Genomic DNA, 21,209 nt, shown 5'->3' with positions numbered 1-21,209 from the left:
GACAGAGAACCCACAACACCTGCAGAGGGAGGGGCAGGATTTGTCCATGAGTGTATTAAAGTATCACTCATCTCTCCTATACTGTACAAACAGCTGCCATTTATTTGTCTAATGCAGTGAGGGAGGAGAAATCAGCCAATTCAATTCTACTGTTATTCTTGATTTAGCAAGAGCCATGTATGTTCATTGAAAAAATTAAGTACCTCTCAGCTCTAGCATTGGACGTTGTTTCCATGACTCTGGCATCATCTCTCTCCTAGTCCGGAAAACAAATTGACTGTTGATAAACTTCTGAACGCTAGAGATGGTGAATGTCACTTCTGGGTGCACGATACTGAAGTAATGATCCAGGCGAATGCCCATGGTCTGAAGGCCAGGGACAATCTTTTGAATGCTCACCCCAGCTTGCTTTACTCTGAGCTTTAAAACAACATGGGCCACAGGTTACATTTCATGTCCTCTTTGGGATCAGCTACCAGTCATCTGAACCATTACTTGCAATACATGATCACTATTTTCAAATGGACTTAGCTTCAACCGTCTCACCGCCCAAGTACATGGCTCATTTCTCTGCATTGCTTCTCTCTTATAGAATAACATAACATAGAATGTTAGCTTGGAACTAGGAAATAGTGTTATAATCATACAAGTGTCCTTGATATATATTGCTGATTCCAAACATTAATCTTCAGTGAAATATCAATTATATTCAAGTAATGAGTATGATCTTTGTCTTGCTTACACCAGTGTAAGTCCGGTGTAACTCAACCAATCCCAATGAAGCTTAAAACCAGTACAAGTGAGAGGAGATTCAAGTCAATTTTCCATCAATGATATGCTGTAGAACATCAACAATTAGTAATGAGAAAGCACGGAGTGATGTTCAGTTCAGTTCCGTAATGTTATATAAATCATACTTTTTCTAAGACTCGTTAAGCTCCTTCCTTGTCTCCCCACAATTGCCAGCTCCCTAGGGTCTATAGCAATGTCATGGTGACTTTGGAGAAAAATTAATTCTAACATTAAAGAGGATTATATTATGTTTGTTTCTACAATCTGCTATGCTGTGATCTCTTTTCTGTTCCTCATATGGCCATGGTTTCATGATTTACGGTAGTGGTAGCAGATTTAAGCTGTTTTCTGTGATTTTCAAACTCATTGTTATAATCTTAAGTTTTGTAAGGGACATTCAGCATTTGGGATGGGTGCTTCTAGAACCTTTTAAAAAGATATACCACTCATTATAGTTAAATACTATAATTACAAAAACAAATTAACAAGTCAGCCTTTGCCAGCAGCTACTGCAAAGGGAGATCTGAGAGAGATCACAGTATTGACCTACACTCAGAAGAGAAAATAACTGTGGTGGCAAATACTAACTTTGTAATGGGCACCATTGACCTATGGTTACTTTCTTCAGGCCATATCTTGTATCAGTTTTTAAGGGTTTGAGAGGTGTCTTTGAAACTGATGATAATATATGACCCCAATTTCAGCAGGGCCTGGGACTTTCTCCTCAACAAGCAATTCACTTTCCATGACTAAGTTAATTGCACCCCAGCTGAGGACCTGCCCCAGTTGATGGGAGCAAGACCTTATTCGGCACAAAGAATGTGGTTGCAGTGGTGTTGATAAGATGCCTTAAAAGGCTTAAACTGCCTGATTTTCATTTACCTTTTACTACATTATGAAGTGAGTCCCGTCAACATTTTGAAACCTCTTTATCTAGCCCAGTTGCAGGAACACTTCCCATAAGTGGCTAATTTATTTGCTTTGCTTACCCACACTCACTCTCTCTCTCATCCATCCAGCTCCTGTGTGAAGCCAACATTCTCTGCAGAGCATGAGAGTAGGAAGTTGAGGAGCTTGCCAGGGACCAAGCAAATCTGGGAGAGTTCCCCAGCACTTAATCGTTGCAGTCAGTGGGAAGGGAGAAGCTGTCATACCAGTCCCCTTGTGGCAATAGGTTTGTGAAAGAGAAATGGCTCAGAGTCCTGCCACTAGGAATGAAAAGAAGCTGGGCTGTGTGTCTGGATTTTCCTAGAAGAGGAACCCTTTGCTGCATGCAGAGTCTCAATGATCAGCCAGCTGCATGCAGTCTCAATGATCCCCAACTCCCAATCCCCTGCTCACCCACAGAAGTCATTGGGTGAGCAGGGGATTGTGAGTGGGGGATATAAAAGGGAAGCCAGATGCAAGTGCTGGGCTGTCAGGGGAGAAATCACTTTGCTAGGGAGTCCAGGAGATGGGGAACGATCCGGTGCTGTTGGAGAATCCAGGAAATGAATGTGTTTGATGATTGAGCGACTGAGAATGATGTACTTTGTTAGCATGTGTGCAGCCACTTCACACTCAGAAATCTCAGTGAACCCCCTTGAAATGTGGGAGACCCCACTTCAAGTCCCCCTCTGATTGATGAGAAGAAGGGATTTGATCAGGTATCTGCCACCTTTCAGCACTAATCACAGGGCCATGGGATAATCTGATGTGGGGCTCCCTCAATCTCTCCTACTGAAGTTATTCCACTGTAGTTAAATAATTAAATATTAACTGAGTCAGAGAGAAAGTGAAAATCACTCCATAGCCAAGTGGTTAGTGCAACAGGTGAGCCCTGGGCTAATGGTTATAAGGAGGTTCTCCCTGCCACCCCAGCCATTTTGTGTGGAACTAGATGGCCTCTGAGCACATCTACTAGATCAGGCCACACACAAGAGTTAGATAGAGGAAAACCTATCTTACCACAGCTCATGGATCGCTAGCATAGATGGGCACCTACCTCTATGAGTGGGATGGGGCTTAGGACGCACCCCTGTCATTGCTCAGCATAGCATCACAATGCCTAAATCCCTTTGTGAATCTGGGCCTATATGGCTTGTGTGTGTAAAACTTACTTACCAGGTGCTTGCCTTACCTCTTCATCAAAAACAATATGGAAAGGAAGTCCATTGCAAAATGTTTTTATATCTATCCAGAGGGTTGTAGGATAAGCAGGATCAAATCCTCTCAGAAGTTTACCTGCAGTAAGATAAATCTGAAGCTTTCGATCATATTGTAGCTCAGAAAAATAATTAGCAGGATGATGTGAAATAATAAGGTAAATCAATATAAATAACGTGTGAGTATAGATATGTGCAAATTCTAGGTGTGGTACACTGTAGATAAATATAAAGCAGTTCACCCATTTCAATTTTATCTGGATGAGAAAATTTAGGTTTTTTAAACCCCGAAAAATATGAATCTTTATATGTGTGAAATTATGCAGAAAATAGATAGGTAGCAGTGGGACTCTGTGAATATTTCAGATACTATAGCAATTGCCACTGCGATATTCACACCAAACGGCATATAACAAAGGTGTTCAATATAGTCTGACAGCTTCTTATGAACACTCGTAGTGGCAAGGTTTAGGGATACAGTTTGCTGTCCCTTATGTGCAGAAATCTGGTCCAAGAAATGGAGAACAAAAGGAGTGTGTGTGAAACGTTCCTTGAGCTTTTCCTGAAAGCAGTCGCTTTGTCTGTGGGAAGGTAGCAGCTTGCAACCAGAAAGGTGATGTTTTCATATTACATGCTGAGCACAAAGCATGTAGACTAAAATGTCAAAAGTGCCTACATAAAACACGTGCTCAATCTTGTTGCTTTTCAACAGGTCTTAGGCACCTCAGTCACTTAGGATACATCTACACTATGATTAAACACCTGCGGCTGGCCCATGTCAGCTGACTCAGGCTTGTGGGGCTCGGGCTGAGGGGCTGTTTAATTGTGGTATAGATGTTCGGGATCGGGGTGCAGCTACCCATCTATTTTCTACATGAAGGTAAATCTCCAATGCAATTAAACAGCCCCCCAGCTGTGGGTGTTTAATTGCAGTGTAGGTGTGTACCTTTAGGCAGTTTTGACTATTTTACCCATATAACAATAAGCAATCTCTGAGAATGGGAAATGCATGATTATTACTGCATGGTTTATAGCTAAGCATTCTCCAGTAACCCATAACTATTAGACTGCTGATTATTTCAAGTGATCTATTTTGAAATGTCTGTCATTAGGAGCAGAGGAACAAAGGTAGCACGTTCTCAGGTGACTATGGAGAGAAGGGGGCTAGATTAAGAATTCAAGGCCTAATTTTCAGAAGAATTGAGGTTCTACAGCTTTAGCTGAAGTCAGTGGGAGTTCAGCATCTTTGAAAATCAGACTCTTGGTAACTCCAACAATTGATGAGCTGTTACAAATTAACACAACGAATCAAATTCTTTGATTTTTAACATGCAGTTCTACTTCAAAAAGCGATGAATGGCAATTTTGTACTCCGCAGACCTGTATTTAGAGTCATATAGGTTGATGCTAGATTCAGACATAAGTTTTTCACTCCTATTACCCCTATTGAACCAAAACAGCTATGGAAAAGTGAACTGGATTCTAATCCTTGTGGATGACCAACAGAATTCAATCAGCTACTCTTCAGCTACCCTTGAGAGAACCTGCTGTATCTGTTGATACACAGGTGTCACTTAGGGCATTAATCAGACAGCATTAAACTTGCACAGCTGTAGCAGAGGGTATAATTTGGCCCACAGCACCAATACAGTTTATGATGTTTGAAAAGGAAATAACCCAGTTTCAGATCCCAGGCTGAGTTTGCAAGGCTGGCAGCTAGAAAATCTTCCTTATTATTTTATTTTGTTATTTGTAAACTGAGACTACTTTATCTGGAAATCATTGAGAGTCTTTAAACATGAAACTCCACGATGCTGTTTTTACAGAAGCACTTTTAGGGCATGGCTACACGAGCAGATGTAGAGCGCTGTGAGTTAAACCAGCCCTCAGAGAGCACAGCAGGGAAAGCGTTGCAATGTGTCCACAGTGTCAGCTGCAAGCGCACTGGCATGGCCACATATGCGGCACTTGCAGCGACATTGTGAGTGGTGCATTATGGACAGCTATCCCCCAGAGCACCTCTTCCCATTCTGGTGCTGTGGCTTGTGGGAAGGGGGTGCGAGGCATTCTGGATCCTGTCCCAACGCCTGCGATGCATCGCTTCACATCCCAGCAATCCCTGTGCTTCCATCCACATTTGGCACCATCTTTCAACGTTTTTGTACTGCGCGCTCTGTCTTCCCTTTCAGTCTGCAGGAATGGATCCTGAAGTGCTGAGGAATATGCTGATGGGTCTCACCAGCACATCACGTTTGACAGTCGAGTTACTCCTTAAGATCCAAAGTGACAGGGAGGACTCCGACGATGATATCGACTCAAGTAACGCATATGACACGAGATTACTTGTGGCATTCATGGACATGCTCACCACTGTGGAACGTCACTTTTGGGCTTAGGAAGCAAACAGTGAATGGTGGGATCACATCGTCCTGCAAGTCTGGGATGATGAGCAGTGGCTGCAGAACTTTCAGATCAGAAAAGCAACTTTCATGGGTGATGATCTCACCCCCATCCTGCGGCACAAGGACATGAGATTGAGAGCTGCCCTGCTGGTGAAGAAGCGGGTGGCTATTGCAATCTGGAAGCTGGCAACTCTAGACAGCTACCGATCGGTCGCTAACCAGTTTGGAGTGGGAAAGTCGACCGTTGGAATCGTGTTGATGCAAGTTTGCAGGGCCATTAATCGCATCCTGCTCAGAAGGACCGTGACTCTGGGTAATGTGCATGACATTGTGGCTGGCTTTGCACAAATGGGTTTCCCTAACTGTGGAGGGGCGATAGATGGCACACATATTCCAATTCTGGCACCAACCCACTTACCCTCTGAGTACGTTAATCAGAAGGGGTATTTCTCAATGGTTCTCCAGGCACTTGTGGATCAACATTAATGCAGGCTGGCCTGGAAAAGTGCATGACATGTGCATCTTTCGGAACACTGGGCTGTTCAGGAACCTGCAAGCCGGGACTTTTTCCCCAGACCAGAAGATCACCATAGAGGAAGTCGAAATGCCCATTGTGATCCTTGGAGACCCCGCTTACCCTTTAATGACATGACTCATGGAACCCTACACAGGGAGCCTTGACAGCAGCAAAGAGCGGTTCAACAACAGGGTGAGTCAGTGCAGAATGACTGTGGAGTGTGCTTTTGGCCATTTAAAGGGCCGCTGGCTCTCTCTGTATGGGAAGCTGGACCTGGCTAATGACAGTATCCCCGCGGTTATATCCGTGTGCTGTACCCTCCATAACATTTGTGAAGGGAAGAGTGAAAGATTCACTCAGGCATGGACCTCGGAGGTTCAACACCTGGAGGCTGAATTTGAACAGCCAGAGAGCAGGGCTATTAGAGGGGCCCAGCACGGGGCTGCAAGGATTAGGGATGCCATGAGGGAGCAATTTGAGGCTGAAAGCCACCAGTAATGTCTGGTGTCCTGCACAGGAGTGAAGTGCAGTGGTTCCAATGTTAGTAGGAATCTGTGTTTACTACACTGACTTGCAGTGCCTGATGCTTTCCTGGACTAAGGTATCTTTTACTTTATGCAATAATAAAGAATGTTTTCAAAGCCAAAAAATCCATTTATTTAAAAGAAAATTCATGTATTGAAAAGAAACACAACTGCTTGGGAAACAGAAAGGGAAGGGGGTGGGGTGGGGAACGATACAATCACGGTTTTGCTTATGTCCTGTCTGGAGTGCTGTGCAATGAGTGCTGCACTTTAGGCTGGCTAAAAGGCATGGTGATGGGGGTTGAGTGCAGTGGGTAAGGGTCATAGTTTTCAGGGCTGGGTGGCGAGGTTACAGGTGTTGGAGGCAGAACCTGGATGTTGCGGAAAGTGGGTTGGAGGTGACATGGGGGCACAAGGGAAAGAGTTTTGGGACAAGGGCTGCAGGGGGGTGCGGGTGCGGTAGTAGTGCTCTGCCTGCCTGGCTACCAACACCTGGATCGAGTCCACTTGGTGCTCCATGATGCTTATCAGCCGATCCGTGCTTTGGTGCCGGCGCTCTGCATTCTGCTGGCAGATCCTCCTTTCGCTCTCCCTCCACTCCTGCGCTTTTAGATTCTCGTTAAGGGACTGCTGCATTACTTCATGCAGCACGTCTTCCTTGCTTCTACATGGCCTCTTCCTAATTCTTTGGAGTCTTTCGGCCAGTGATAACACGGACGGCTGAGATCTCAAGGTTGCATCTATAAAGGCAAAATGTAACACTTAACAGAGGCAGCATTGTTCACACCAGACAGAGCAATGATTCACCCATACTTAAAGACAAGCACTGTCTAATGATAGCAGAATTTGCCCGTCCCAAAGTGAGTGCACATAACCACCAGGAGCCCCAAAACAGTGAGTAAGCACAGGGTTGAGGGGACTGATTGTTTCACAGCCATACTGTCCTCTGGGTTTCTGTGTCTTGGGGAGAGCCAACAGCGGCAGGGGGCCCCTATACTGAACACTGTCCCCACATTTTCCACAGCAGTTTGTCCTGGAAGATATCTCACTGCTGAGGGTGACCTGGGAAGCAAGGGAGGGTCTTCTACTACAATGCGGCTTCCACCCTAGCCAATATGCAGCTTGCCTGTGTGCAGCAATGGTCCTCCCAGCCTTCACGGCACAGTGGCACGGACATGTTAGCCTGACTGGGACAAGGAGTACAGTAGTGCTCCCAAGGAACCTGCACAAGTGCATTGCACAGCTTCTGGATGAGACCTTTGAAGAGATCACTGAGGCCAATTACCGTGATGTGAGAGAGCGCAACAATGCCCTATTCCACATCTAGGCATCCGTTCAGCCCTAACCCTCCTTGCCCCAAGAGCCCGCACCGAGTAACTTCCTTCCCAAAATAAAAGCCGCTTACTGGGCACCTCCTCTGGTGTTTGTTCTTCCCCAAGCACCAGCCGCTGAGACTGGCTACCTTCCTCCTGGCTTGAGAACAGCTCCTGGCTGCATGCATCTAGGGATGCCAGGGTGTCTTCCTCCTCCTCAGCACCCTCGCTCCCACTTTCCTCCTCATCCTCCCTTGTTGACCTGGGCTCTGAAGTGTCCATTGTGGTCCTCAGAGCAGAGGTGGTCCTCAGAGCAGAGCAGTATCACATCCAGCTCTTTGTAGAAACAGCAGGTCACGGGGGCAGTACCGGAGCAGCGGTTTGCCTTGCGGGCTTTGTGGTAGGCATTCCGCAGCTCCTTCACGTTGACCCTGCACTGCAGTGTGTCCTGGTCATGGCCCCTTTCCATCATGTCCCTTGATATCTGCCTGAAGGTATCGTAATTCCTACGGCTGGAGCACAGCTGGGACTGGACAGCTTCCTCCCTCCAAACATTGAGATCCAGCACCTTGCCATTGCTCCATACTGGGATCGCCTGGTGTGTGGAAGCATAGTCACCTGGAAAGATGCGCTGAGAGCACTCCATGCCTGGCTGAGCAAACAGGAAGGGAATTTTCAAAATTCCCAGAGAATTTAAAGGGTGGGTCTGATGGTTGGTTCCCTGATGGCAAGGCAGTAGAGTTCAAAGTGATGACCAGGGTGGCTAGAACAGGCATTGTGGGACACTTCTGGAGGCCGATCAGAGCGCATTAACAGGCCAGGGCATCCACACTGGTGCCGCGGTGCTCCAGCCATGGTGGACCAGGTGTTATGCCTCTCATGGAGGTGGATTACCAGGAGCGCTCCAGCTGCAGAGTCAGTGTGCTCTACGTGCCTTGCCAGTGTGGACGCATCGTGAGTTAGAGTGCATGGAGCTGTTTTAATGCGCTCTAGCTCGCAAGTGTAGCCATGCCCTTAGTGTATAACCACCTTCTAAAGATGAGACACTTCAAAGCCTGAGAGAGACACAACCTGCTGCACTTGAGTATGTGCTGTCAGTAAGCATGCGTCTTTGTCTGCAACTTTAATGGAATACAATATTCTACTGAAAGGATACAGGGAAAATATGAATGGTGAGTAGTTAATGGCAGTGAAGTTATGTACAGCCTACATAATACTAAATTGACAGTATTAATAGATGAAGTCAGATTCCCTTTCAATGATCTCCCTCTTACCTCTTCCTAGTGTAACGATTCCTCTGATTGTTTCCCAGTGATTTTTCTTGGCAGGACAAACAGAAACAAGGCTTGTTCTGTCTCTAATCTTATTCATGTTTTTTTCAGTATCCTGCGGAATAAACCCAATCTGAACATTCAACTCTATTTTCAGTTCTTAAAACTCTAGCTCTGTGGGCCAAATCCTTATCAGGTGTAAATCAGTATAGGCCCACTAACTTCAAAGAAGCTATGCCAATTTACACTACCTGAGGATCTGACCCAAAGAAAAATACTTTAATGGAGGTAAAAAAATATAAAGGGCCAAATTTTCAAAATTCTTTGACTCCAGCCTTTGAACTTAAACTGAGACATGCAAATTTGGTAGTTCAACATACAGTTGTCTGTGTTGTACAAGATGTTGCACACCCAGACAGTCACACATTTGCACAAATGTGCAAATCAAATACTTAGCATCTACCTATATCCATGTGCAGATTCCATTTGCACAATCCAAATTTAGGAACTCAGAAATACATGCCCAGAAATGTGGGTACGCACATGAGGTATTGCAAGCTTAGAGGCAGTTTTGAAAACTTGGTACCTACATTTATATTTTTATACCAGACTAAACAAATAACTGCAAATAAATCATGTCAAACTTCCTAAGCTAGTTCCCAGAGGCTTAGGGCCTGGAACTGTGCAGTGATTAGCCATCCTTACTTCTTATTAAAATATTTAATTTCCTATGGACTTTAATGGGAGCTGAAGGCATTCAGTAAATTGGAGATTGGACCTGCAGGACCCAATCCTGAAGATTATTCTGTGGTGTCAATGGGATCTGTCTACATGAAGTAACTTACAGGATGGGAGCCCTAAATGGTAACAGCAGATTTATCTACAATATTTTGGGTAAAAAAATCCCAAGTACAGTATTTATTAATGAAAGCTATTTATCTCCCTGACATTTATTTATAGGGGGGACATCAAAATACCTCTTTATTCAGTTGTTTCTCAATTCGCCTTCCAGAGTGAGCAATGTATTGTGGTGAGGAAGAGAATTTATTTCTCTTTTTGTATGAAAATACAGGTTTTTGAGTGACAAGGAAAACTATATGTTCTTTTTTCCCAGTTCTTTCTTCCTCCTCTGTTTGATTGACTATTTCCATTGAAATTTCAGTGTTGAAAAAATCCAGGGCTGCTGCACCAATGATTCCTGAAAGGGAATAAAAGACAAAATTCTGTAGCGAACTAAAACCTTCTATTGTAACAAATATTTGTGCAATGCTGTGTACTAGTTCAAGCATCTATAGCTGACTTATGCAGTTTTGAGTGTTTATATATAAAAAATCAGAAGTGCAAGATGACGTATGATGAATTCATTCATCATATGTCATCTAAGACCAGTTACACTAATGTGTACGTTTTGGGCTAAATCCTCCACTGGTGTAAATCAGCCTACCCCCACTCATTTTATACAGGTCATTACACTCCATAATGCATATCAGCTGTTTCAACTTCTTCCACCATAAAAATCTGTGTGTTTTAGAAATGCTATGGCAGGACAGACATTAATGGCCTGCTTTTCAGAATTGCTGTGCACCCCCAAATCCCACTGAAGTCAATGAAACCTGCAGATGCTCAGCAGCTCTGAAAATTAAACCATAACAGTAAAATATTTTAAAGTCAATCAAAATTCTGTCGGCTGTCAATTCTCGTCCAGAGAATTTGTGAAAACTAAGCAAAGAATAGCGGCAAATGTATGAGTCTATAGATGTAATGCTCAGCTGCATTATTACCTGGAACAATATGGCACAGACCTCTTCTATCTGAGTAGTAATGCAAATGCATTGAGCCATCTTCATTCTTTTCTACCCTAAAAGAAGGTGCATTCATCTCCTGAAAACAATAATAATAGTTAAATATCCTCTATCATAAGGAACACTAGTGCAATAGCAAGCTCTGTAAAAGCACCTTATATCTGATCAAAAATAAATAGTTATACTTTATAACGCTGATCTCGTTTCATTTGCATTTATCAGAAATGAAAGATCTTTATGTTGGAAGGAAACTATACCTTTTATTTGATTCAAAGTATTGAATAAATTTACATCTAATATTAAGGATAACTTTGAATAGCTGACTTCTTTCCCCACTAGTGCATCAGAATAATTAATTTCAGAGCACAAGAGGGACGGTTGTGGCATAGTATTTTGTTGACATGTCAGTGTGTAAACCCTGGCAGGATACATCCATGTCGGCTCAGTAGTTCTTACTTCAACTTGCCTGATAAGAAAGAGACAGGTAGCTATGTAATGCATCCAAGTTCTCGATGAACTCGTAGAGATTTCCACCCAAAGTTCTCAGCATATGGTCATAGCCTGACCGTTTGCAAAATTCAAAGAAAAACTCTCCAAACTGCTTCAGAACCATATCAGGGGGAACATCTGGCAAAATAAAGATACCTTAATTAATTAACATGATAATGCTGAGAAATGGACTAACAATAAATGCAAAATGTTTGTAGAAAAGGTAGGGAATGTTAAGAAATGTGTGTTACACACAGCAGAGGTCAGGGGAGGTGGAGGTACAAAGGTGGCACAGACCTCTCCTTTGTACTCTCCCTACCCTGGGGTCTTGTGTGCAGGCCCCATTCCTGGGCTTAACTGGGAGCATCCTGAGAGCAGCTCTAGCTCACTCTAGCTATTAGCCCAAGGAGCTGAAACCACAGATGGGGGATCAGGGTAGCGTAGGGGCATCCCATCTTGCCCCCTTTCCCTCAGCCATGACCCCACATGTAACAGGAAAGGGGTGGTGTAGGAGCCTCTATGCCACCGGAATATCCTCCTTTCACTGAGCTGTTCTTCCATCTGGGGCTTAATAGGTTGGCTGTATGGCCAGAAGCCGATGGCAGCGCAGTGCAAAGCAACCATGCTACACCCAAATATCCCAACCCACAAGTCTAACTTGATCAGTCTTTTGAAATGTGTTGATCTCCAACTAGCAGCAAAAACCATGGCTATGTATTACACATCTTTATTGTATATAATTTTTAAAGAAAAATTGGAAAAAAATGTTATATGACTGTTAGAAATGGAAAAACATGTTTTTTCTCTAGCTGTCCCATCGTCTAAAATAGAAAACAAAAATGTCATCTCCAGTATCTGTCTAAAGTTCTAATATTTTCAATATTAATTCTTAATACTGTTCTCTGACTCAGTTCTCCCCATTGGTGCCTGGAGATGAAAACTGCACCTCCCTGAGCCCTGGTGCTGCAGTGGTCTTCTTGGGAGAAGGGCAGGCAATGTTTTTACTATTGCCTTCTCCAAAAAGGGTAGATGGGGAGGATAGTCTTAAACTGAATTCAGGTCCCTGTAGGATCTCCCACTAGTGGAGGGTGTCTGGTCAATTAGTCCTAACTAACATTACCCCTTTTCGGAGCTCCAAACAGTGACCTGCTCCAAGCACTTTTAATCATGAGGTTGGTGCAACTGCCTTCTGGATGGACTTCCCAACTCCGACCCTGCTCTAGCACAAGCAGGTAAAACCCAAGATCAGCTTAGTCCCTGGTTTATAGAAAGCCCAGTTACACTCCTGTTGAACTCATTTGGAAAACTCCCATTGACTTATATGGGGCACAAGATCCTCAGAGGCTTGGGCCCAGGTATTGTTTTGTATTGCATTGACATACCTAACATTTTGCAGGCTTTGTCAATTAGCTGCATTGTTATCTCATCTTTGTAAACTTCAAATGTCAGAAATGTGTCCTGAACTCCTGCCTGGATTCTGTAACAAAAATGAGATTCATGTTGCAATATCATTCTAAACAGAACACATTTAAGACCCAACTGGTATCCCTTAGTCACAGTTCTCCTATTTGCACCCCTCACTGTGGTACCTGAGAACAACCCTTCCCTTCATTAATATTAACTGGATAGATGAGTACCTGTTGAGGACAGAATCTAAACTTAGGGCTCAAACCTGCAACCTTTGCTCATGTGAGAAGTCACATTGACATTGGTGAGACTTAAATACATGCCTAAGTGATTGGCTGAATCAGGATGTATGTTGTACAAGGCTGATACTATTATTTATTACTATAGTGCCTACGAACCCCAACCTAGTATTAGTGGCCCATTGTGTTAGGCACTATACAGATGACAGTACTGCTTTTGCTTCTGTTCCATTGGTTTACTGTACATTGTGGCACATTCTGATACATTCCTGGTTCCCTGTGGGCCTGACCTAAAACCTATTTAAGTCAATGGGAATCTTTCCATTGGTTGCAATGGGCTTTGGGTCGGGCCCTGGATCACTTGGTATCTACATTTGCTTTATTTTTATTTCTTTATATTATGTAAAATTCCATAAAGCTTTTCAAGTTTAAAAAAAAAACCCCAAAAAAAGAGAGAGCAAAATCAATGTTTTCTATTACATTTAATTACTTTTCCCTGAGGCTCCAAGATGAAATTGACTTCAAAATAAGGGTGGCTTCTAGTCTGCATACAGTAATTACTTTTCAATAACGATACAATGAGCCAGTGTGTCTATTGCACACATGTCCCGCAGACAAAATGTCATCCTTCATTATTTGGTCTAATAAATGAAATAATTAATGTCCTAGGATAAAATGTTGCAGTGTAAAAGCCTTGGCTTTGACTTAATAGGTAATTTTAATAATTGCTTATTGAATAATGAATACTTCAGCATTCATTCAACAGTCAGAGATTGGTATTCTGTGGTACTATGTTCCTTATTATACTTTCTCTTAATTTATTCAATTCCTTAGGAATGAGTTACCTTAATTTTTCCCATGTTTCTTCACCATATTTTTCAACCACCAAAGACTTCAGACATGTGTTTATAAATCCATACTGCAAAAAGAAATATAGGAATATGGAAAATTATTTACAAAAGTGCCCTTGAATCGTGCAAGCCCATAATATTTTAAATTCCACTGTGATAATATAATACAAAATTGTAAATAACACTTTGCACTCATTTAGTGCCTTTCAATCAAGGTTATTGCGTCTTTTACAAAGTTGTGTATTATTTAGCTGTACATTTAAAAAAAGATACGGTAAGAAAAATTCTTAGTCTTGTTTTATAGATTAGAAAACAGGCAAAAATCTGCTCTGAGGTGGAGTGAATGGAATTAGTGCAGATTTACATCAGTGTAACAGAAAGCAAGATTGGCCCACTGTTGGCTCAACTATTGTGTACATGTTTATCTAGGTACACACAAAATGGAGGTGACAGAGGTTGAAAAAGGTGAGTAAACATTGTTATACAGATAAATAGCATCATAACAGCAATAATTACCTGAAGTTATGGGGCAGCTTTTGCAAATTGGGGACGTACCCACATTCACATGGCCATGATCCAAAGCCCCTGACATCAATGTTAAACCCACCTGTGAGAGGTATGGGGTTTGGTGCAGGCCTATGGTGAGTCGGTGTGAGAATGGGGACTGGAGGGCCCTGTCAGCCCTCCAACCCCACTGCTGCTATATACAATTTGAAATCAGTATTTTAATATCAGAATTTACTTAGAAGAAAAGGAAAGTCCTCAGTAAGCATTTCTGCCACATTTTTAAATTTTCACAATGAAGGCCTGATCCTGCATTTCTTCAGTAGTATCATTATACAGCAGGCACAACCTCCAGGGAAGTCAATGGGCATTTAACTTGCTTTCAGGAGTACTTCATTGCTGCTGTGCATTTCAACGGGGAAAAAAAACATCATTTCTGGATTTGATATTCACCGGAATGATCAAATAGGGCTTTTCATGGAACCACACGTTTAAAGAAGATATGTATTCTTTAACCTGTCAAAGTTAGGATCACATAAATTCAGCCCAAGAAAGCTTGTAAATCCCTAGAAGCTACTCTGTCTGTTTGACACTATTCCCTATAACAGTTATGTGGCCTATCAGTGGTTAATATGCAGTCCACAGGACATCCAGGCAGACATTTGCGTCTCACCCAATGAATAACTTTCTAACCTTAATAAAGTGCCCGTCACTCTTTTCGAGGGACCTGCTGTAAATGTCCATCTGTGACAGTTAGATTACACCATCTCTGAGGTTTGGGATGGTAGAAATGCAGCGTTGGACACGAATACAAATTCCTATCACAAATTGCCTTCTCCCTGTCCCCACGCTTTCGTGTGCCAAGTTTCAGCCCCCATCGCGCTCTGAAAGTGGCGGGTCGTGATGGGACTATTACAGGGCAGGGTTTATCCAGAACAGTGGTTTACTCTGCAATTACGCTCTAGCTCCCGGCCCTTTAAGGCTCTGATCTGATACCCACTGCAGTGACAAGGAGCCTTTCCTTTGATTTCGGTTGGATCTGGCCTGTAGGTGGGATGGGAGATCTTTAGCCCCTTCCAGAGCTGTTCCTGCGCTCCGGGCTGTAACCGCGCAGCAGCCCTGGCAGGGTAACCGATCAGCGAGGAACCTGGCTCGTACCGATTAGGGGCGGGCTCTTAGAATAGGACCGATGAAGGGCGAGAGGCTAAATGCCAGATCTGCCCTTCCACAGAGACCCCCTAAGCTTCCCGGCTACGCACAGGGCAGGCTGGCGGCTGGCGGGGAATCCCCCCATGGGGCCGGGGGTGGAAAGGGACCCAAGCGCCACTCACCATCCTGGCACCGAAGGCGCAGCGCTGGATCCCGCTGATCTCACCAGAGCCGGGCCCCTTGTTTAAAGAGGCGAAATCCCCCGGGTCTCTGCGCCCCGGCACGGAGAGGGCTGCCCCGCCTCCATGGTACCCCGGGATGCTCAGCGGGTCCCCCGCTCCCCACACGCAGAGAGAAAGGCTTTAAAGCGTGGCCCATTGGCGGGCAGCCGTCCCTTAGCAAAGCCTCAGCAACGCGGTTCCCGGTGAGTCAGGCACCGCGACGGGTCTGGCGTCTCCATCCTCCCCCCGGGCAGTCAGGAGCCGCCGGCCATCCGCTGCAGGGCGGCGATCATCTTCCCCCAGCGATCCGGGCTGGAGGAGCCGGCTCACGCCGGAGCTGCAGCGCCTCTCTCCCTCCGTTGCAAAAACGCAGCCCCCATCCCCGGCTTTTCGGGCTTGCAGCCCCTCCGCAGCCGGGGCTGGGTGGGTGCCGATCGCTTGGCGCGGCGCTGGGCGGCGCTGGGGAGCTCCGGTCGCTGTCCAAGGGGCGCGGGTGCTGAACTCCTCGCTGCTCCGGAGCGAGCCCCGGTCATTCAGCCCTGCTGCCAAGGGCTTGGTGCCGCTTCTGGGGTGCCCAGCAGAGCCGGGCCGGGGACAGCCCCCAATCTCCCAGTCCTGACTGCGGCTGCTGGAGAACAGAGCCGAGCTCACAGGGGCGCGTCTCACTCTGCCCCTGTCCCGAGCTAATTCGCGTCACTGGCGGCATTTGCACAAGGCTTCCGCAAGCCGAACCCACAGAAAACCCCACACTTCGGCTTCAAAAGCAAACACGGAAGCGTGCAAGGCGGAAAGGCTTCGGCAGGGTTCTTCACTACGCCTTGCTCTCTAAAAAGTGCTTTGTTTTTCCTGGCCTACAGATTACGCAGAAAAGGAAATTTACCAGCCCTTTTAGGAATGACAAGTGAGCCAGTAAAACGCAAAGGAAGGCCCCATTACCATGGAGTTTTTCCAATGATGTTTTTGTTTTCCTCATCGAAGGTATCTTGTCGCAAATTCTGGTAAACACCATTACCGAAATCCTAAATTACAAGCTAAAATAGCCATGATTTCATTAACATAGCTAAGACAATCACAGGGCTTGCAATGCTTTTCTAATGACTCATAGGTAATTGTCATTAATAAAGCCAAGTATTGTATCAAACACAGTCACAGTGTGTTTTCATTCAAAGGATACTCAGATTTAGATAGGAAAAATATAATTTAAAGCTTCTGCATTGGATTTATTGCTGCAGCTACATGCTGAAGGGTTCTTGTAGCATTTATACACGCATACACAAGCCATATTTCCTGGTGCAAAATCAAATAGTTATTTAAACATCGATCTGTAATAGAAGGTTGTTAATCAGTGGAACAGCCAGAACATCTATGCTGAGCTCCACTGTCAGCTGTACAGAGGCGATCCGGTTTTTCGTGCGCTCAAGCGCTTTTTCCGTTAATTTCATGCCTTGCCTCTCACGCCTTTACTTCACCCTACAGCTGCCTTACCTCGTGTTTACGGAGATCCCTAGTCCGTAGGTGTCAGTACTGCTAGAGCCAGCTTCCTTCCAACTAACCTTCCGTAGGGGCCCTAGGACGGAGCACCATGTAACCGATCCATGTCAGTTGTGTAACGTTATAAAAAGGGGTTGCTAGTTTGCTGCTAAGCCTCTGGGAATGATCACGCTAAGGTAAGTGTAACAAGACGTTCTAGTGTCATTACACAACAGATCGAACGGCTACTCCCGGCGCGATTCTTTTAATCCCAAACATGACTATGAAGGCAAACATAGCATCTCTGTCCCGAGTCCTTTAAAATGTCCGCTGGATTGTAAGTGAGTTTTGAATCAAAACCTTGGCAGTTAGAGCACACCATGAAATTGCTGTAAAACGGAAATCAATAATATTTTAGTGTAAATATAATGTAACTACAAAAACCGAAGTGAGACCGGTTCTGTGCATTATATATATAGCTGGTCTCTCGGGTTACACTGATCGTACGTTCGATTTAGGCGTTGTGTATAACAAATACAAAACATGTTAGAATTACAAAGACGTTAAATTCAACCAGCTGAGCCAAATTCAGCTCTGGTGAAGCTCCAGTGAAATTAAGTTTGGCCGTTATATTTTGTTGTACATGAACCCATTTACGCTGAGGATTCCTGCATTCAAAGTAAATAGCCTGCAAAAGGAGAAGAGATTTTATAACTAATTTCAACCTATTAAAGAGGGTTTATACAACTACATTCAGCTACGACGAATACAACCGTATCAGTGAGGCAGAATGTAGAGCAGCAGCGTATCTGGCTGGCAGTGCACTTGAGCATTTCACTTTTGTAACTTGTCTTTTAAAAGCAAAATACTTACTTATTTATGATGTTATTTTATTATGTATTCAGTTCAATGGTTGCTTGTTTCCTGTTTAGCAAAGTAATTCAAATGAAGGAAAACTCCACAGGACATCAGTCTTACTACACAATTCCAGCCAAGAGAGTCAGTTTCTATTATTGTCAACGTCTTTGTAACGTGACCTGTAGAGGGCGCCCCTTCCCAATTTTAAATATAGAAGCGGGCTACACAGGAGTAGCACAACGTGTATTGTTCTAGGATTATTAGCAGATTCTTGACTACTCAGAGGAATGAATATATTCGAGGTAAATAAAGAACAAAAATATATTAAATAAGATTTTTTACGGTTAATATGCATCCCTTTATATACCTTAGGTCCTGTTATGCTCACAGGAACATGACTAAAATGTTGAGATCTGGGTGCCTAAAATCATGCTCCTAAATCCATTTTGGGCCTCTACTTAAAAGTAATCTGATTTTCAGAACCAATAAACACCCTGAAATCCCATTAAAATCAACAGGACAGCAGCTGCTCAATACTTTGTGAAAATCAGACCACTTCCATTCATCTGCTCAAATATGATTTTGAGCCTAGATTCTCACAGAAACTCACATTAATTTTAATGAGAGTTAAGCACCTAAATGCCTTTCAGGAGCTGGGCCTTCGTAACTTTCAGTGTGGAAAAAAATCAGTCTAGGTCTTTAAAAAAAAAAAAACAAAAACAAGATGAATGAATATGTTACCACCAACCAAATGGATGAATATGTATGTAATATGCAATGACTATGTCACCATCACTAAAGCCTTTCAGTAAAGAGAATAGTGTCATAGTGCAAAATTCTGAAAAATCCAGTCCTGCTAATACAAGCACAAATCCAGTAGTACATTATTCACATAAAACACTGTTACCAACCCTTATATCTTAGATTAGAATGAGTGGTTAAGGTCTAGGCAGGACACTCTGCCAGAACAATTAATGTAGGCTCTTGTGATTTGGGTCAAATACTCAACTCCTGACTCCATTTTTAATTAGGCCTTCCTGACAATGTCATCCTCCTGTAGAGCTGGCTGGAGAACAACAATTCATTACAACCTCTGAGGTTCCAAAATTTGTTTTCATTCTGTGCTGGAACAAAACCAACATCTTTAAAATGTTTTCAGAAAATGAAATTGTGTCTAAATGTCCATTTTTAATAAGGTTTTCGATTTGGGTCTCTCTCTCTCTCCAGTTTTCTCTGTCTCTCTAGAAGTGACTTGGAAGTCCACCCTGCACTGCAGAAACCTTCTGAGTGAAAAATTCACCAAAATCAATACATGTCCCCATCCCTCACAAAAAATGTTTTGGCTTTGATGAAAGAACATATTTCAATGGGGGGGAGGGGCAGAGAGAGAGAAATGGTTGGTTGAAAATGTTCCAATCAGCTCTACCTTCCTTGCCAAACATTCCAACCATATCACTCCCTCTTCCTCACACACCTGGTCCACATACACAAATGCTCTGCTTCACACATCAAGTTTCTTGTCAATGTCTTTAAAATCCTGCATAATTGTCCCTTTTCAATCCCTGCTAATGGTGCTAGCCTTAACTACCCACTTGTCAGTTTATCACATACACATCTCCATGCCTTCTTCCACACCACCTCTGAGCATGATATGCCTTTCTTGAACTCATCCACAAGGCCTCTATCATCTCTGCACTCAAGTCCCTCAAGAAGATCCTCTACGGGACACCTACAGGGACATTAGCTGACTTACATTGACCAGTTCGAGGAATAATTGAGTCTAATTTATTCATTGTTTGGAGTAGTGGATGCAAGAACTATGACAAATAGAACCCTATATGAACAAGATGTGGCTAAGCACCATCTTGAACACTCTCCTAATAAGTTCTGCCTCTTTCACCTACTCTTCTTTGTCTGTTTTTAGGTTGCAAGCTCCTTCGGGCACAAACTATGTCTTCTTTTCATTTTGGAAAATGTCTAATACATTGTGAACACAATCAGAAAAATTATGTCTATTTCTGTTAAGTCTACAACTTTGCTGAACAAATTAATGGCAGAAAAAGTGAAAGGATTCCAACATCCCAAAGAAACACCTCATCAAGGAACCATCTGAAAAACCCAGTGGCTTTTCACTCCCACAGAAAACATGGTTTACTTTGAATTGCATCCACATGGCAGATGCAACTACTTTGTCCATAAAGGGGACTGAGACACAATCATATTTGTGACTGAAGAAATGGACCTCAAACTACAGAACATCTCATCAGTCAATGTCCCATATGAACATATTCCAGTAGTATATCTGTGATCCACTCTGTGTCATCTGAACCTATTAATTGGATTGCCAACCTAGACTTGGATATTTAACACTGCTGGGTTTTTTAAGTCATACAAAGAAGAAGACTATTAGAAAATAAGAATGAAAAATAATTAATAAAAATAGGAATGAACCACATTTAGGATGCCTGATATGTGGATTCCAGAGTTTTGTATATTTAGACAAGAATGCCTCAAAAGCTAAGATTTGTTTGTCTTATGTCTAATATTAACCATAGGCACAAGGCAAGAAATCTTGGACTCCTCTTTGATATAAAGTTTACAATTCTTTTTCCTCCAATATATCCCTTGCCCGCAAGCAGAACACTGCCTGAATCCCATTTTTAATGAGTCAGACCCTACCAAAATTACAGTCTTCCTAATTTCCAGCTCCCAACTTCTAGGGAATCCAGAATTAGCCACACTCAAATAATTCTATTATTCCAAGAAATGAGACCACATCAGTCCTCCGCTGTCCTCTCCACTTTCAAGTCCACTACATTTTTATTGCCTGTACAAACTACAATTATATGCATAAATCATGGCCTCAATCACCTATTTACCATTTTGCATGCTCAGATACAATTATTTTGCAGATGAGAAATCTAGCAATGTACATTTTTGTGTAAACAATTTTGGTGAAAATTGTGCTCCCTTTTTTTAAGACTGTGTTGAGGCCCAAATGGGGTCCATTTTGTTGCTATTGCTTCAGTAACACTTTGCAGCTGTAAATTGCCTTTCTTTTAAAAATAACTTTCACCTGGAAAAGCTTATTTGAGTTTCCCTCAATTTTAAATATTTCTTTAAAAAATCCCCTCTGTATTTTTCAGTGTTTTTGTTTTATTTCTACATTATACGTTTTTCTTAAATAGCATCCTAGCAAAGGACTGTTAGCATCTAGAAACCAATTTATCCCACCACTACAATTATTTATACCATG

General features: G+C 43.2%; 1 protein-coding gene across 1 annotated transcript in view; it reads right to left on the bottom strand.

Annotated features, from left to right (window-relative positions):
- Positions 1-16,634, bottom strand: part of LOC123376834 (guanylate cyclase soluble subunit beta-2-like) — a 29,632-nt gene extending 12,998 nt beyond the window's left edge. The window contains exons 1-9 of the mRNA XM_045029076.1: positions 16,506-16,634; positions 13,746-13,819; positions 12,637-12,731; positions 11,232-11,392; positions 10,745-10,844; positions 9,941-10,161; positions 8,967-9,078; positions 2,912-3,015; positions 204-420 (exon numbers count right to left, since the gene is read on the bottom strand). Of these exons, the coding sequence (XP_044885011.1) occupies positions 204-420; positions 2,912-3,015; positions 8,967-9,078; positions 9,941-10,161; positions 10,745-10,844; positions 11,232-11,392; positions 12,637-12,731; positions 13,746-13,819; positions 16,506-16,634 (1,213 nt within the window). The remainder of the gene's footprint in view (positions 1-203; positions 421-2,911; positions 3,016-8,966; positions 9,079-9,940; positions 10,162-10,744; positions 10,845-11,231; positions 11,393-12,636; positions 12,732-13,745; positions 13,820-16,505) is intronic.
- Between the last annotated feature and the right edge of the window lie 4,575 nt (positions 16,635-21,209).

Source organism: Mauremys mutica, chromosome 9 (assembly GCF_020497125.1).
Source record: "Mauremys mutica isolate MM-2020 ecotype Southern chromosome 9, ASM2049712v1, whole genome shotgun sequence".
Classification (NCBI taxonomy): Eukaryota; Metazoa; Chordata; order Testudines; family Geoemydidae; genus Mauremys; species Mauremys mutica.
This window is presented reverse-complemented; position numbering and strand designations above follow the sequence as displayed.